The following is an 18,845-nucleotide window of genomic DNA, read 5'->3' on the forward strand; positions in this document are numbered from 1 at the left end:
GCGGGGGCGCGGGGGCGCGCGCGGGGGCAGAAGCGGAGTGAAAGCAGTGCTGCGGAGCGAAAGGAGCAAGGCTGCTTTTTGTTTTGGGAGATCACCTGAATTATTTCTAACAGTGTTTTATTCCAGGAGGCAAAGAACCGATTTAACATGCTACAGAATATTTTAAGGAAGAGAATAACTGTTTTTTTCGTAAAGTATTTAGGAAATATTGGAAATACTGATCTACATTTTTGTGCATGCTGTAATAAAGAAAAGTAACACATTGTAAAAGCCAGGGAGAAAAATCCTCTGTGGTGTAAGCACTGGTCATCACCACTGATCCCATTCTTCAGAGAACTACAAAGAAACAAAAAGTTTCCTTTGACTCACTTTATGTGCACCTTGTATTTTACAATAAAGTAAGTGACAAATTTTGCGTAGCTATATAATTTAAATACTGTTCTGACAAAAATTTCAACATACTACATATTTCAAAAAAATCTTGGACACAGAATTTGCAGTGTTACATGGTGGTACATTTAAGTGTATAAATTTTCTTAGCACTTATACAACAGCACTGTTGTATGTATATATATATGAAAAWTTTTCTTTCCAAAACGATTTTTTTTTTCATCTTTTTTACAAGTATATTTCCATGACATTTTAAGTAACAGGTTGCTTAATACTAGTTTACAATATCCCAAATTTAAACATGCTGTACAATTTGACAGGATATATGGCTGGAGATAGATTCACTTGTTTACACTTCCTTAAAAAGAAAACCCCACCTTAGTCTATACATAAATAACAAAAAATATTTGAAGAAAAGTAACTAACACAGGGAAAGTCATAAGGTGATTAGAATATCAATACCAAAGTAAATCTTACTATCTGGTTTGAAAACAAGATAAAAAAATGGTAATTTGCTTTATCTAGTTACACAAAAGTTAGGAAACACTACACAAAATCAGAATATGAAACTCTAAGAAAAAAAATAAAAGCTGGGCTTTTGGTTATTTGAGTGCAAATTGGAATCATTATAATTAGATATAAATTAGTATTAGTAATTAGATGAAATTAGAATGTAGATACTAGCCTGTTTGAAAAACTAGCAAGCAATATCAGCATTATTCAAAACTAAAAACTGAGAATCGAACTACCAGTGATGTTTTTATGGAGTCAAAATAAATGCCAGTGCTAAAAACATTAAATCATTGAAATCATGTAAGACATTAAAAAATAGGGTATTTTACATATAAATGTAAAATTATATAAATGTTACATTTAAATGTCCCCAACTAAAGTGTTATAAAGCATTTATATGCACTTACATAGTTGATAACAAAATAAGGTCTAGAACAGAAAATACTTTTCATTCTTCTTTAATAAGAAAAAAATCTAGTAGTACTTGCTAAACAAATAACATTCAAAGATAAATATTTTAAACAAATTTCTATCAAAGATGCAAAGAAAGTATTGTTAATGGTACTGATATTTCTGAACAATGTGATAAAGAAAATAACAGAGTAACAATTGAACCATTAGAAAAAAGTATTTAGTTCAGAAATAGCTTCACTTGGAAAACATACTCTGACATACAAAAGAATAAGAAAAAAAAAGTAGCTACAAAGATTCTCCAGTCCTTTTATTTATGTATTTTTAGGCAACTCTTGAGAACCTGTGCAAATAGGCCAAGAATTGTAAAGTGCTTCAACAGTCTAGCTCACCATTTTTAAACAAAACAAAAAAACCCTACTATCCTAATACTGTATTAAATAAAAACACTCAGACATTATCCCAGTTTTCGTTCATTTTGATATTTTCCCTCATCCTTTACACAAATTTGCTAAACAATAATTTTTCCAGTAACGTAAGACTTAAAAAGCAGACACTGCCTGGCAAAAACAGCTTTTCACTACTTCTAGAGATACTTTGCTGCTTTAAATTAATGTTATAACTTTTACATTAAAATAGCTTTGCTGCTACCTTGTACACAGGCTGAGATGGTGAAACGTACATTTGTGCAATTCAAAAATACTGAGCAAAAGGATACACAGATACCGTATGGAAGTGCTACCATCAACAGAAAACAGAGGCTCAAAATAGTTACCTAAGAGATGTTATCCTCGGGCTACTAAAACATGTTTCTAAAATTACACAGATTCCCAGCTGGATGCTTGAAAAAGCATGCCCACATATGCCCATGCTAACCTTTATTAGCTGGCCGTTTAATAATCTATTGTTTCTCTAATTCACAGATTTTAAATGTTCCTTCTTTGAAGCTAGACACAGAATTCTTAAAACAAAACATCCATTTTTTAGGTCTGTAACTACAGCTCTGAAGTTAATGGGAGCTTTGCTAAGATGATCAGACCCCCTAGCTCTTTTTAATAGTAGTTAAATGTCAAATATAAATACAGCACCACAGCAAAACATATTCCATTGACAGAATCTGGGACAAGACACTATGCAGCTGCTGTTAACAATAAAGAACAAAACTGATGCTTGCTCAAAATAAGTGTTGCTGGTTACAAAGTTGTGTTCAAGCCTGCTTTTTGTTTGTGGAAAAAGTCAATATTCTTATGTGTTAACTACAGTAACAATGAAATAAGCAGTTACAGCTATTCCCAAACATTTAAGAGGTGCACATTTGTACAGCATATGTTGTAGCTATGTGATTATTATCCTCTTGGAGAGAAAAATACATTCCATTTAAGCTGTTAAACTAAAACCACTGTCATGACATCTTCAAATATAGGTACCTAAAGTTAGATCGGTAAGGCGAAATCTTGGCCCTAGTGAATTCAATGGAAAATTCAGCCATTGGTTTTAATAGACTTCATCCAGGATTTTCACTAGGAATGATTATCCTTAATTCCCTGGGAACTAAGCCCCTTTTAGAAACCCTCAAAATTACATCATTTTTATTATTCCTAACTTCTAAGCAGTCATGCTTGAGAATTTTGGCCTTCAGTTCTTATGCATGATAAAACCAAGCTTTCCATAAACATTAGAGAAAGACCAGAGGAAGATATATTTATATCTCAAATTGTCTGCAGCATTTAGTTTGTACAAGTGTCGTTTTGCTGATGTTGCTGAGCTACTTTAAAAAACACATACCTTGAATTTGAATTGTAATTGTATTTTGTAACTGAAATTACATACCTTGTGGGGTATGTAATTTCATCACCTATGTCAAATGACTTCTAAAGATGAAACTTCTCTGATGCAAATTACAAAAAGATGCTTTGAATATATTTGATATAAGAACGTCAAAGCTGAGGAATTAAGTTATCTTTATTTTCCAGATCTAAGATGTGCAGTYGCTAAGGGAAATATTTTAACTGCCATATGTATCAATAGAGCATAACTAGCCCAATACTGGGATTTTAACAGTTGCAAAAACCTAAATGCATTAGGTAACGTGTAAGCCTCAATCAATATACATAATAAAATCAACAAAGAAATAATATCAAGGTCTGTTTCAAAAACTCTTTAGGGACATATAGTTGTATTGACAATGAGTCTTTTAGGTATACGTTATTAGCAAATCATGTTTACGTGGTACATGTAACTAGTAAACATTGCAGAAACCTCTTTGTACTGTCCTTTAGAGAGCAATACAGAAATGATTTTTCACGATTCTTCAGAAGCTGAGCTTGCTTTACATCCACGTGAAATGCTGTCATCACTGCATCCAAGCCCAGAGGATGAACTGCAGAGAAGGGGAGAGAAAAAAAAAATAAAAGGAGGAAATTGGTTTTCACAACACACTCAAAGCCTGAGTAACAGAGGAGAACTTTAATTATCTCCAGTCACAAAGAGAGACAGGAAATTTGGACTTTTAATTAGCCATTTGGAGTGCAGTTGGATATTTTTTTAGCAAGATAATTTAAACGCGAATAATTCAAGTCTGACTAAATGAAATTCACATAATCAGAATGCAGATAATTGAATTTCTACTGCATTCATTAATTCAGTGTGGAGGTGTGTGTGAAGACTTCTATGATGAGCTGTCACAGCTCAATAAAATCTCAGTCAATTAATTTTTTCATTATCTTAGTATTACATCAACAAAAAAGTGAAGCATGCGCGTGTATATGTATGTATATATAATCTCAGAAAGTAAGGAAATACAGAAATCACCTCTCTGAATCTGAGTCTGCATTGTTTTTTTCTTTTTTTCTCTCTTCATCTTCTATAGGAAAACGTCTGTTCAAAGAGGCAAACTTATGAATTGCATCAGCAACAGAATATTTGGTCTGTCCAGATACACAAGCCTCCATATCTTCAGGACTTAGCTGAGTCTGTAAGAAGAGGTGAAGCCTACTGTCTGAAAGCAATAATGCATTTTGTAGAATCCTGTAAAAAGAAAAGTCAAATATATTTATATAGATACACATATTCTAAAGTGTTTTACCAGAACAAATTCTAAATGATGTTCTGCTTTTAAGTGTTTATAAGAATCCTAAATCAGTTACAGAGGTAATGAACATATTAAAATGATTAGGTGTGTGTTACTTTCTTATTACATTATTTGGAATTTTAGGTGAGTAAAAACATGAAGCTAATAGTTAAGCACATCTGTTATAAGAATAACTTCAAGGACATTTCTTCCATTTAACCATCTGTTATTACCACATGGATTAATTAATGACTTTTAGGCTGTTGGTAGCATATACTCTTACAGAAATTCAGTCTCCGTTTCAGAACTGCCTATATATTTTTTTTTAATAACAAAGCTTTTCTAAAAATGAGAAGTCGCCAGTCTCTTTGGTGGAGGAAAGAAGTGCATACAGTGACAGAGGACTTTAGAAACATAAAATGCCCAGAATCTGAAATACTTGTAAACAACAGAGTATTTGTATACATAAGCCAAAATTCATTTATACTTTAACAAATAACACATACCTTTAAGGAAGGGTGAAAATGCCAATACTGAACATTGATCTAAATATACTTTAAGTCATTTTCAGGGAATCTCAAATAATATTTTTCGTTCTATTTTTTTTAAAAAACTCCATTTTCATCTCTCTAAGCCTTCAGATACATTTAGCACTGAGTATTTGCTTACATAGAGTGGAAGTACAAAGTAAAATACATTCCAGAAATACAAAAAGTTGTAGAGATACTTTTATGTGGCCTGAGAACTGAGGATCATCAGCACTATTTTGAAAGAATACATCTCTGCTGCATGATTTATCTAAAGAAGGAATACTTTAATACATGTATCCTAGTGTGATTAACAGGAGACTCTATGTTTACGCATACATGTAATTTTATTCACAAGTGAAGTAATCTGCTAGTCTTTGCAACATAAAAGCCTATATAGCCACACCAAATAGCGCTCCATAGAAAATTACTAACCAAAACTACAAACCAAATTATTATTACAAATCAAAACCAGCAAGAGTCAATATTTACCTATTTCTAATCTTTTAGGTCACTATAGTTGCCAAAAAAAGTCATTGCCGTGCAATAGGATGCAAGAGAGGACACTAATGTAAGAACTGGTAAAAGCAAAAAGAAATAGTGCATTATATTAAGTACTCTGATTAAAAGAAATGTATAATGGATTAGTTCCTCCTATCAAACAAGATTAATGATGTGCTTCGACTGTAACATTTTAAAAATATAAATATGCTCTGAAAACTATCCTGTAAAGTGGCCAACATTACAATAACAATTAATATACTGAAAGATTTCTGGCTTTATCTAAGCCTATAAAATTCTGTCAAATCAAAATAAATAATAAGATATATCTAACTGAAAACGTAGGATATTTGTATATATATGCACATTTCATTTGCACAGGTAAATACACATTCACAACCAAATAATTCACATGTTGACATCTTGCAGTGAGGAAATACCTGCAGTAGCCCTAACGATCTACCAAGTGTGTACAAAATTCAGTCTAAAAAAGACCAGATTCCACTATGATTCAAGATAAACACTCTGTCGTACTTAGATAAAGTTCTTTTACTCCTAAATAAATTCTCACAATTTTACTTAAAAATAAACATAGCAAATACAGTATACATTGGTAAAGTCAATGGAAACAGTGTATTAATACACAGTACACTGAAAAATATCTTAGTATCCTAAGGGAAAACAGAAAATGTTGTGTATTAATGATTCAAAACACAGAATTTACAAGTCTACACACCTTAACAGCAATAGCTTCATGAATACAGTCTGAAAAGCCATCATTCACTGGTCACTGAAAGAAGATTTCAGCCTTGACTTTTGATAAATATAAACTCCCAAATAGGACAAACATCATGACAAGAAGTAGAAGAAAAAAACACCGTTCCACACAATAAATTCATGTTTATAGTTTAAGCAGTTGTGGGAGTAAATTCTCCCCTCCCTCTCTTCCTCCTCTTAAAAGAGGAAAAAAAAAAAAAAAAAAAACAAGCATACTAGAGTTTACTCTAGAGTAACTGGAGTTACTAGTTTTCTCAGGCTTTTTAACAACATAATGAAAGGATGCATATTTCTGCAATTCTAACATTTGTGTCTAATACAAAGTAACATAGTAGAAGTCAAGACATTAAATTCTGCCTATGGTATTTAGCTTCATGGTAGATTTTCTTGTACTGAACCTTCAAAAGTTTCCTGCCAGCCAGCAAAAACACAAGTAACTAACTGTTCATAAGATTATACTATACTTACAGCTTTGTTGCTGTTTGAAATGTATTTTATTTTCTTTATAAAATAATAGGTAATCTTTAAAATTGATTTTAGATGGTTTGAGGCATTACACCAGAGAAGTAATGAGCATTAATGTCAATGATATTGGACACAAATTCATTTTAGCTTTATTTCATGTCCAGTACAATTCTACTAAACCTTGAACTGCTGAAGCACTGTTATTAACTTGCCAGTAACCTAACACATGGAACAGCAAACAAAAGTGATAAGAGTACAGGCTGATCAGGACCTCAAGGCTACTGTCCTTTTTCTGCAGCTATAATTCAATTTCCAATTTTACTTTACATTGGACTCATTATTTCACAGTAATTTTCTGTTCTGCTTAATAGTGCCATCTGGAGGTGAATGAACGAAGAGAAACCAAGGGGAAGAAATAGAAAGATTCTCGTTACATTAATTGCGTATGTACATCCATAAGGGGGGAAAAAACAAGCACACAAAGCATTTTACAAACCAGTTAAAGTGATCTCAAAAGCAAATCTGACTACCTTTCACCCAGTCATGCCCCTGAAACATCTCTTCTTCCTTCTAATTAAAGGATAACTTTTGCCTTTTCCCTCCTATGTGAACCAACAGGTCAGATTGAATGCTTGAAGAACGCAATTAGAAAGCAAAGTGAAAAATAAATTTGTGCTACCCATAAGCGTTATGTTTTGCTGTTCAGAATATTCCTGTTTCAAGGAAATAACCATGCATCTATGATTTGCCACCAGATGTTACTAGCACAGTAGTTGCCCTCAAGGGCCTTCACTGTTCTGGGGATTCATTGTGTGAGGTGTTGTACAACTAGAAAATAACTGTTTTGGCTCCAAGGACCTTAAAATCAAAAGTACAAAACACAACATACAAATGAAAAAAAGTAGAAGGGAAAGTGGTATGCAATATTATTAATATCAGGATGTTTTAGCACAGGTTAGTTGTATATGCAGTTTGAATTCAACCGGTAGCATCCACAACGTTTCACAAACAGTTTTATTACAGTGAGTGTCAATGCAAAGCTGCAGTTACAGTGATGTAAATCAGTTCTCACTGCACTTGTGCTAATGTAAGAGTCATGGCTCACAGTGCTAATTCCTGTAAACTGACTGGACATATTTAAGAGAACAGACTTTCTATGCATGCCCAGAATAAGAATGAAAGGCTAAATCCTGCAAGTCTTTATCACATCAGTAGTCATTACTTGTCAGAGATCTCACTCCTCTCAGCCAGATTGCTCACATGCATAATGACTACTTATGTGATTAAGGGGGCTGCAGGATAAGGCTCTACATTTGAATTAGAGATAATAAAATCATTTTTTATTCGTGGCCACGTGAATCTTTGTTTGTAAGCTTTCAGTAAATGCTCATGATCTCTAGACTTTTAAAGAAGGAGGACAGAAAGTGTCAGTTGACATCCAAAAGTAGTAACGTCATTTTTTGAGAAAATGCTGAATACTAGTTGGCAAGTATTTCTCCTTCCTTATGTTACAGCAAAAGCACTTACAAAAGACAAAACATGTGTTTCGTCTTATTTGGACAAGCTCCAAAATCTGGCTTTCTTCAACATGATTTTATTAGGTATATTATACACTGTTCTGCTGGAGGAGAACAACATATGGCTGAACAGTACAACTTAATCCTAACTAAAGATTTCCTGTATCTACTGTAACCTAATACAATGACAGATGCACRCTTGTGTGTGTGTGGAAGGTTAACACTCCGATTTTGTTTTCAACAATTTTCCCATTTACATCATATCATATGAGGGAGGAAAAAAAAATAATAAAGCTCGAGAGACAACAGATCACAGCCTGTACTGTGGTGCCCTCTATTGAGCATCCGCTCAGCCTCTCACGGCGAGCGGGGGCTTACACAGCCCACAGCAAACAAAGCTCCACTGCCTCCTTCGAAAAGGCCTACTGCATTTCCTCATCCCGTTTTTAAACGGAGGAAATGTTACCGATAGCAAGCGACTGTTAAACAACTGTTCAGAATTTGATAACAAATAYATTTTAAAGAAAAGAATTAGTAACTAAACTGCCTGATAAGTATTATTACACACTCCAGTGGAAGTCAYCAGATCTGAAATATTTTCCAAGTTTTACTCAAAACAGCTCGAGCGGGAAGAGAGCCACATTTCACTGAGGAAATCCCACCCGGCCGAGGCCAAGAGCTGCCAGTGCCCTTGTCCATTCTGTGCTGCCAAAAGCACCCGAGCAGCCGCTCTCCCACTTCTCCCATCCTTACTGGAGAACAACGTATCTCCAGGGGAATCCTCTAACCCTACCCCAGCTTGTGCTTGTGGGATTGTAATCTGGAAGGTAAGCCAGTCTGAGAAGGAAGGCAAAACCAAAGCTACCTTTTAAGAACAGTTCTGCCTTGGGCAGTGATCAACTAGAACTGTGAATGGTTTTGCACCGGCACCGAGCAAGCACAAAGCGTTACATCCAGAGCAGAAAGACGGGGCAAACACTTTGTTCTCTGTGGATTTTAGCAGTGCATTTTTCCAAACTCCTACCAGCTCTTCTACCACATCATAAACTGCAATGTAATTGGCCCAGATCTTTTTTCTTGAGCCAAACAATTTGTTAGAACCCAACTGTATTTAATGAAAGCAAAATATCAGCAGGAGTGAATACAACTAGCATTTAAAACAGTTTTGTTAATTTGTGTTCTGATAAGCAAACATGAATGATCTTATATAAAGGTAGTCTAAATCCCAGTTAAATCTGTGCAGAAAAAAAGGGTGAAAGCAAAGAGGCTCTTACAGAACCTAATATTAAAGTTCATGTTTTGATTTTGACCTTAAATTTAAAAATAAGCTTTTCCTGTGAATTTAAACACATCCTCAAAAGTATTAGGATACTTACCAAGAAAAATGCATCGTTTTCCTTATTTTTATAAAGTAATTCATAACTGAAAATGGGCTAGCTGACTTCCGTTAATGCAAATGGGCTTTTGAAATATTAAATTATGCCCAGACAAGAAGTGAGCTTTACAGCTCTTCATCATTCAGAGTGATAATAACCTGTAAGATGAGCAGTTCTCACCCTGAATTTGTATGGTAAAGACAAACAGAATGGAAAACCCATTTCCAGATTCCAGCAAATTCTGATGCTTTGCTTTAGGTTCCTGCTGTGGACCAAATTCTCACCCTACCATGTTCAGCATAAAGAGGCTGCACAGACCCCATGCTAATTCTGGAGCGATGTGTGAAGACAACTCTACAAGAGAGCTCTACAGCAATCCACATACAGGTGGTACAGAAGTACTCTCAGGATCAGACAGTAACTGGATACCTGAGAGCCCTCTCCACTTTGCTTCCAGCAGCTCAATCCTTACTTCTCTGTCTGGGGGCTACTGTCCCAGGAGAGGCTGCAGTAACCTCCTTCCACAGTGCAAAGGATGAAGGGAAGAAACAGAAATGGTTAAAGACCTACGTTTCATTTTCAGATATGGTCTGATCTTGACAATCTCATAAGGTACTGAATGCAGACTGGAGCATAGGTTCCTGTATCGCCTGTAAAACATCTGAAAATCTTACCTATATACACCTGTCAGAGGGAGGTTCATAGGTTTGAATCACATTTCTTCTCACCGTCATAAGGGAATCATAAGGGAACACCAGAAGGGACTGTGGGCCTCTTAGTGACAACCACTGTCATTGCTGGGCTAATGGAGCACTCAGTTTTGCAGTTCTGGGCTAGATACCCTATGCAACTACTTTCTGATTCCTTTCTCACCCCCTTTCTACTATACCAGGGAGGTGCTGCTCCCCCCAGCACTGTCACGCTAGGGAATCTGTAGCATCCAGACCCAGTAGTTCAGTCATGTCAAGTCTATAAAATATAAGGCAGGAGAATTCAAATAGACTCACATAAACTGTGCATCAGCTGGAGTACATGCAAAATCAGCACTGATCACATACTGGAGTTAAAGACACTGCACTTGTCAATGAGTTACACAAATGCAATTTCACTAAAAGAAATCACAACCTTTGGTTGACTTTTTTTAAAAAAAGGTGGAAGATATCATGGCAGTCTAGTTCAACCAATAAAAAGATCCCTTCTATAAATAGTAGCACATCCAGCATGCCAGCCAGCAAAGGGCAATGGTACAGCATGTAATTGCCAAGCCAATTCATCACAACACAATCGTATCTCTGAAAATTCCTTCCAACCTTCCTTCCTCAGGGCTGAGAGAAGGCCATCACCTTTCTAAACAGCACCTAAGTTGAAAAATTTAAGTCACTACTTTACAACAGAAATGCCTCTTCACCCACTCTTGGATGGGCAGCAAGGTAAAATGCTCAACCTGCTGTCATTTTCTCTTGTCAGTACCCATTTAAATCCATGCATCCACAAAACTGGAAAGAGAAGAACTGTTTTAAGAGACTATGTCACTGTGTTTTGCCTTTTTGAGGCAGAAATAGTGGTTGTAAGTATTTTTGATCTTGGAATATTATGTGCTGTTACCAGATTGGTCTCTTCCCCATTTTCMAAAATCACACTCATTTTAAAATGTGCTACTCCATGTGACAGCACAGCTGAGCTAGAACTGCTCAGACACATGGACCTGAACTACCACACACTGTCTGATTGCTGATATGATCAGACACTTTCCTCTCTCCCATGTCCCCAGACAGTATTCACTGACTGTACTTCTGCCCACAGATTCTAAGTATAAGCGTACATGGAAATACTATTCCTCCAGCTCCTGCAATGGTTAACTCTCCTTGCTTTCAGCTGTTAAGCCTACTGTTAGTAAATATATTCCCAGGACCAATTCTTTCTTGTCTGTTAGGGAAGCCTATTATCATAACATACTGACTAGAAAAAACAGAGTTTATTAGAGAGACCTGGACACTGAATTCCTATTACTATCAAGAAGGAGAGAAGTCTTACTTATTTGTGTAAGCGTAATTCTTGAAAGCTGGAAGCAAGACATTACCATGAAAGAACTTTCAATCTCAATACAAACATGAAGCAACGTAAACCCCAAACTATTCTTTTTAATCAACGCAACAAAATGCAATGGAAGAGTTGGAGTTTTCTTACACCAATGAAGCTGAAATTACATATATGAAATATGACTTTGTGCAAATAAAACAAAAATAAAACCAAATGTGTAACATGTGAAGATGACCACAAGATGGCTCTCACATACCAGGGATGAGCTATGTTAAACTAGAAAACTGACATAAAAAAAGTCAGCATCTCAAGATAAGGGATACTTACTTTTCAAGGAATTCTTGAAGACCCTGCCGACGATGGTCCACGTGATGAGGATTGTTTGCATTAAAAAAGGGAGTTTTAGATGGGAGTTCTGGTAACTGTCTTTTATAAACAAACAAACAAATATATAGTTAAAACCTAATCTGAAACAACAGAGAAAAATACCGCAAGCTAAAGCCAACCTCAAGCATTTAGGATTCACAAGTTACGTTCCAAAAGATAATTAAATCAAATTTGAGAGAACAAGGTGGAGCAACTGCTGTGCTTCTGACACACTTTGAAGGAAAGAAAGAGAATTTTCTGGTCCAGCTGTTAAGCGGGCATGCCTATCTGTATCTCTTTTGCTGTTCTCATGTCTGTAGAACCTAAGCACATCCTAAAACTACATAGACCAGAAATATCTACACTGCTGTTACTAGCCAGCTTGAGCAGGACAGCCTCTGCTCAATATGGCCTAATAATTTACCTTGGCCAGACTGCTATTCCTGTTACCTATACCCAATAAAAGGAAATACAGATCAAGTATATTACAGGTTATTAGACTGGGATCACCAAACAACATGAATATAAACTACATCCTTTTGGGTTTAGACCAAGTAAAGCAGCTGGAAACGTGTGGTACAGAACAAAATTGTACTAGTAGAAAATACAGACACTTTCCAGTTCTGAATTCCCAAGATTAAGAAAAAACAACCCTCTCCCATCAGGTGTTACTTACAGATTATTAAAAACAGGTATTTAATGGAATAAATGAAACTTTTAAGTTGCTCACATTAGCACAGCATTGCTCTGAAGTCTCTGTCGRAGCCAAACAAACTCTCGAAAGCGTCGCCTAACACAGGATGTTTTCCTTGTAAAACACATACTGTTTGTCTGTTGGGAAACAAAAAACATTTTACCTTGTAAATCATTTTAAACTAAAGTGCAAGTATGATATCAAAAAGAAAAAGCCATAAACAAAAACAAGATGCCAATGCCTGAGACACCAACAGAAAGCTTGACATGGATGCAGTTTAGCTGAAGGACTGTGCTTTCTCTCAGACAAAACTGGCATCAGTTCTCAGAGAATGTTTTTTTCTTTTTTTCAAGCAAGAGATCAAAATAAAGTTTTGTATCTGACGGAAAAAAATCTCAGAAAAATAAAAGTTTCAGTAGAAAACACCAATCTTTGCAAGGGGGAGGGGAAGGTTTAATTATTCTAGTTATGATCCTCCAAACACTTAACTCTACATAGAGTTCTTCTAGTCTGCAGCAGTCCTAGTTAAATCAAATAAACTAATGTGAATGCTCCCCACAACTAGCAGTATTTGGGCATTTTCCCAAAGAACAGTATTACTCCATAAGAAAATGCCAATTCATCAAAAGAAATAATTCATGGAAATTAAATGATTTTACCCATTTTTTTTAGAGCAGCATACATTTAAGTGAAACTCTGCCTGCCAGACAGAACTCCACTGTAAGTGGAGTCTGCATTTTAAGGCACCCTTAATAGCCYGCCAGCACCTGTAGCTCTAATAGAGTTCTCCCCCATGAGGACTGTACAGGACCCAAAGATGCCAGCTTTCTAGAAGAGACTGGTATCTGGGCTGTCTCATAGCTTAAGAAAGCAAATGCTATGTATGAGCTGGGCAAAAGAAGAATCCAGCTGGTTCAAGAACCTGGAAAACCCAARATTTCGAATCCACTTAGTATGTACCTATCAATGTGGTCTCTGAAAGCCTTTGTGGACTCCTGGTAGGGAGCTTCAGAGATGCTTATCAGCTTCAGAGATGCCCATTGCCAAATCATACCACTCTGTAAATGACATCACCCCAGCYTGGCTGTTGCTGAGGAAACCAGTAACATACTTCCATTTCAGAAACACCACTGCCTATGAAACTATAATATAACCCCCATTCAAATCTATAGAATTTCTATTACTAGAAGTCAAAAACATAATTGCTTTTGAAACAGTACTTAAACCACATTGCAAATGTAAATGTTTCACAGCTCTGTTTGCTATGTAAGACACAAGAATTGTCAGCATATACATTTAAAAAGCAATCATTTGACTGTTTGCTCTCAGTATACTGAATGCTTCACTCTCCCACACAGGAAGGAAATGCTTTCAGTTTTGTGCCAAACATTAGTCATGTAACTTTAGGTTCTCAAATTCTTCGCCTGATAGCTGATAAACTTCACAAAACTTTACTTACATTGCAATTAAAATTCCTGGACCTAGATTTAGRAAATTAGGATAATTCTTTCCAAATATCATCAACGAAAGAAGAATAACCAACAAAACAAAATGACATATAGGACAGATTTAAGACATGGGAGAACTGTAATTCTAAGAGCGTTCCCATAACCATATGGTAGGCTACAATTGCAAACACAGCTGTACTTACTTGATATATCCAAGTACCACTGAGSTAGCATAGTATGAATGTCAAGGTATGCTGAAAACAACCACGTCACAGAAACCAAGTAACTTGACAAATATAAGAACTGGGGAGAGTTTAAGGTACAAATTACCAGACTCTTACTTGAAAAGAAAGTTTTTTTCACATGAATATCTGAACATCAAACTACTTCTATAATTGCAAGCTCACTGACYATGCAAGTCTGTTGCACTGATTTTCTAGCTGATAACTAAAACTAAGAACAGTATCTGTTGTAAGTGTAYATGGAACACTCATGTGAACCCAAGTATCAGGTTCTAGTCCCAGCTCCACCACAGACTTGCTGCATGGTTTTGGCCAAGCTATGTTACCTGTTCCACTGCATCTGCATCGTTAAAAGGAGAATAATATCCCCCAGTCTTCCAGGAGCGTTGTAAAGAAATTCCCTTACTATCTGAAGTGGACAAGAAGGTTGGACAAGAAACAGCAATAAGAATACAAARAATCCGTATTGATATTTTAATACTCACATGAATGAATATCTCATAGTCTATGTATGAATGCCAAGAGTCTTCTTTCTGTGTCCTAGGGTCTCGCACCAAGACAGTTACAAATTCCTGCAAGCGCATAATAAATCAAGCAATTAATTTCAGAAGACAAAGGGAGCCTGAAAGAKTCTTCTGATTATTCTGCTGCTCCACAGAACTACTATGTTCAGATTAAAAGCTGAACTGCTGTTTTATAGGATTGCAACATTCAATAAAAAGAGAAGCAAAAAGCAATGAATCATCTGAGCTACACATGTCATCTGAGCTGGCACATGTCCAGGAAATTCCTTGCCAAACTGCTAGCAAAAGGGACTATTTCAGATTAAATAATACTGTGAATTATCACACATGCTTCATTCATGGGAGATCTGGTGATTTCAACAGCTACAAATTAAGTATCCAACATAAAACAAAACTCACAGGTTTAAGATAGAACTAAGCAGGTATTTTAGGCTTTTCCCAAGTTTTTGTTCAACATTCACAAAGAATGTGTTACAAAACTGTTCCATGTAYGCAGTGCTTATGTATAGAGTTTTATTTGCACCTGAATTTCTTTTGCCACTTTATCTATGATCTTTTTTTAAGATCAGGTATTTGTACCCACTGATATTAGGGATCTCAGACAGGTCTCAGAACCTCCACAAGGAGGTGAAGAATTGTCTTTTTCTATGCACAAAATTACCCACTTCAGCCCAGTAGAGGAGGGTGTACCACTCCTAATTGTCCCAGGCACAGATCTGATGCAGGGATTCAYGGTCTCAAGCCTAGCATCCCTGATGCTTTGTGGAAAGAGATGAATACCCCCCTTCCGCTGTGCCACATACGCTTCCTGATACACCACAAACTTAAGTCACTAAGGACAGTAGGACCAGGGCACTTCCATCCCAGTCTGCCCATCAACTGTGTGAAAAGGGAACACGGCAGAGCATACTTAGCCCCACTTTCAGAGGACAATGACATAGAGCATACACCTTAGAAGTTGTCACACCTAGTCTATTTCCTTATAATTTCTCAATTTAAATAATAAGTTAGAGTGATCCCAAAGGAGTGATGGAGGCCTGAGGGCATTAGTGTAATGAAACTAGGCATCACTAATAATAATTGGATGAGGCTGAAGAGTACACGCTTCTAGGTATCCTCAGCTAATAACCACATGAAATTTTGTATCATATTAAGAAAGCAAACTTGGTAAATCCATATTTTCATATTAAGATGGAAAAGGTTCTTTGAGGTATAAAGGTTGCAAGTGCGCCTAACTACCAGCTCTTACTAGAACAAAAAGAATAGCCTGTCCAACTTCAGTTGCATACGTAAGCAATCACCCAAAGAACTAAGGCAACCACCTACACAACTTTTTAAAGAAAAGCAAATCATTTTAAGCTGTAGATACATTTTTCCTAGGAGGAAGGCATTGCACTAAATCTCCAGATGTAGGGATCAAAGGTGGGAGGAAGGACACAGTCTTTGGTAAGTAGGATGCTTTTTTARTACCTTTCTATTCACATATCAGAGAGTCTTAAACTAGAAAGCTCTCAAAATGTGTCCCTCCACCCCCAAACCACAGATATATAGCATCCAGCAGTGCCACCAGCAGCAAACATGAGAAAAAGGACATCCTTGACAGGAAAAGATCTATTTTGCCTGAACAGTCATTTGTACCCTGTATGTGGCAGGGAGGTATTTGTGGTCTTGATTAAATCATTTATCATCCCAGAGCAACTGATTTCCTAGTGATACTGTTTCAGTAATGGAGAATCTCTGGTCTGATGGCTGRATACTGCCCACTGTTTCATCTCATTTAGTGTAACTTCCAGTCACAGGAGTTTTTCTGCAATATGACTGGATGACACCGTCATTGAGCACCTTGCCAAAGAAAGCCCATTTGAACGGCTCCTGCCAACTCTGCTGCTTCTTTCCTCACTGAAGAACACCRGAGGCCTGACTGCGCTCTGCAGCTTTTTAACCTCATGCCAACAGGGCACAAAACAAACAAATCAACAAAAGTTGTAATAATATCTATGAGCTTGAGTGGGGGGGTCATGACTTTATTAGTAGAGAAAAATCTGTGAGAGATATGAGAAAGTTATTCCCCCTCCTATGCAGATCAACCCAATGTGCTAAACAAAGGACAGAAAGACATATTTCAGTTCTGCTTTTTTTTTTTCCTTGATGGCTATTATAGCATATTTTCAGACCTGCTGAAACATCTTTTCGTATCTATATTCTTATCTTCTCCTGAGATTTAGTCTTCCTTAATTCTATCTTTCTCTCTGTTCTCAGCCTTCGGTTTCCGTGTTTCTCACTCTTCCCCAGCGCTGCAAACGCTTCTGCTAATCATTCTGGCTTCCCTTTCATGAGGTCCTGCAAGCTGGTAGAAGAGTGATTACACCAGAAAGTTTCAGATGCAACATTGCTCTCCTCTTACATTCAAATACTGCAGCTCAGAAGTCAAGACTGTAAACAGTCTACTTATAACTTTTGGTTCCTTTCCTGACATCAATTGCCCTATCATTTTCCCATCATGCTTCCTTATGCCTAGGTTCCTCAAATTATTTTATTTCCAAGTGACCTTCTATTACACTCCTCTTCATAAGGAATCAAAATAGCCTTCTAAGTAAAATACTCCTTTTAAACCCTATTATACCAACACATTATGATAAAAAGTTTATTTGGTTTATACTGTGTTAGCTATGGGTTACCTTGTAAATGATTCTGGACTAGAATTTCCACACAAAACCCTCTGTACTTTAATTTCTAACTAAATGGCCATCAGGTTTCAATACTGAGGCCTTCAATACTTCAGACTTTTCAGACTCTACCTATACAAGAAATGAGACCCATCACATCTAAAATAGCAGTCAGGTATTTGGGAAGCATATCACAGACACAAGAGTAAAAATATTCTCTGGTACAATGAAATACCTCAGTAAACAGCAGCACTCAAATACAGTCAGTATGAGTTCCAGTTTGAAACATCATCATTTCAGCAGAATATTGGGAGTTTCTTCTTTTAGTTTAACAAAAGATACCAAGACTGGAGGTAAGTATGAAGCAAGATAAATATTAAGCAATTAGAAAATAAACCCAGAATGTACAGCCTTTCTCAAGATCTGCTGTTACTTCCCCTATAAATATCTTGAATCCAGGAAGTGTTAACTGCAATTCCTTTTACAGTCTCTGCAACTCATAAATAGAGGCATTACACACTTAGACGTCCCTTCTCTTAACCCATATGCCATCTCTGATATGGGARCAAACTAGCATATAACAATACAATAAATACATCAATATAACTACACTGATTCAATCAAAACAGTACTACTTAGTGTAAATGTGGATACACTGCCGTAAAAGGTGCTTGTGTCACCYTGTCCCTATAAAACCAGGCTTGTACAAGTCCAATATTTGCATATAGGCAGAATCCAAATAAGGTTAGCTGGCAGACTATTCATTTTAGACATTGCTGTTGTATGCTTAAATCCATTCTGTGTTCACTGGTTGCAAACACTGAACAGATTATAGCAGTCCTTTTTGCCTCTATCTTCTTTCCCTAATTTTGCTATAAAAAAAATGAGATATAGTCAATAAGAACATCTATCTTCAACTTATCCAGTGCTCACCTGCGAGAGATGAGGCTRCCCTTTTCCTCCCACAGACCACATGAAGACTAACTTCATCTTTTGTYGCCAGACTGCATAACTGTCTCACTTCACAAACCAGGAAGCAGAACCCTAAGAGAGCATAAGTCCCCAGGCTTACTAATGCCTAAAACCAAAGTTTCAGGGAAGTTTTACTTGTGAGAGAAAATCATTTTCAAGACATGGCTTTCTTCCCCCGCTCCCTTTCCAAGATTTGTTTTGTTTTGTTTTTCCAGAATTGCAGATGTAGCTATTACATCACGTATTTATATACTTTTTTCTTTTTTAATTGTGGGCACAATACACAGACATGTCTGCAATGCATTAAAGAAGAATGTTTCCTGCAATGCCTAAGTGCAGTGATTCT

General features: G+C 36.4%; 1 protein-coding gene across 2 annotated transcripts in view; it reads right to left on the minus strand.

Annotated features, from left to right (window-relative positions):
* Positions 1-1,345: 1,345 nt before the first annotated feature.
* SNX10 (sorting nexin 10) overlaps positions 1,346-18,845 on the minus strand; it is a 40,639-nt gene continuing 23,139 nt past the window's right edge. For both annotated transcript variants that reach the window (XM_085307563.1, XM_085307562.1), the window contains 5 exons: positions 14,823-14,909; positions 12,684-12,784; positions 11,915-12,013; positions 4,126-4,341; positions 1,346-3,694 (listed from right to left, as the gene is read on the minus strand). In XM_085307563.1, the coding sequence (XP_085163689.1) occupies positions 3,616-3,694; positions 4,126-4,341; positions 11,915-12,013; positions 12,684-12,784; positions 14,823-14,909 (582 nt within the window). In that variant the 3' untranslated portion in view covers positions 1,346-3,615. The remainder of the gene's footprint in view (positions 3,695-4,125; positions 4,342-11,914; positions 12,014-12,683; positions 12,785-14,822; positions 14,910-18,845) is intronic.

This window comes from Rhea americana, unplaced genomic scaffold (genome assembly GCF_003343005.1).
Source record: "Rhea americana isolate MKP2758 unplaced genomic scaffold, rheAme1 scaffold_26, whole genome shotgun sequence".
NCBI classification, from domain to species: domain Eukaryota; kingdom Metazoa; phylum Chordata; class Aves; order Rheiformes; family Rheidae; genus Rhea; species Rhea americana.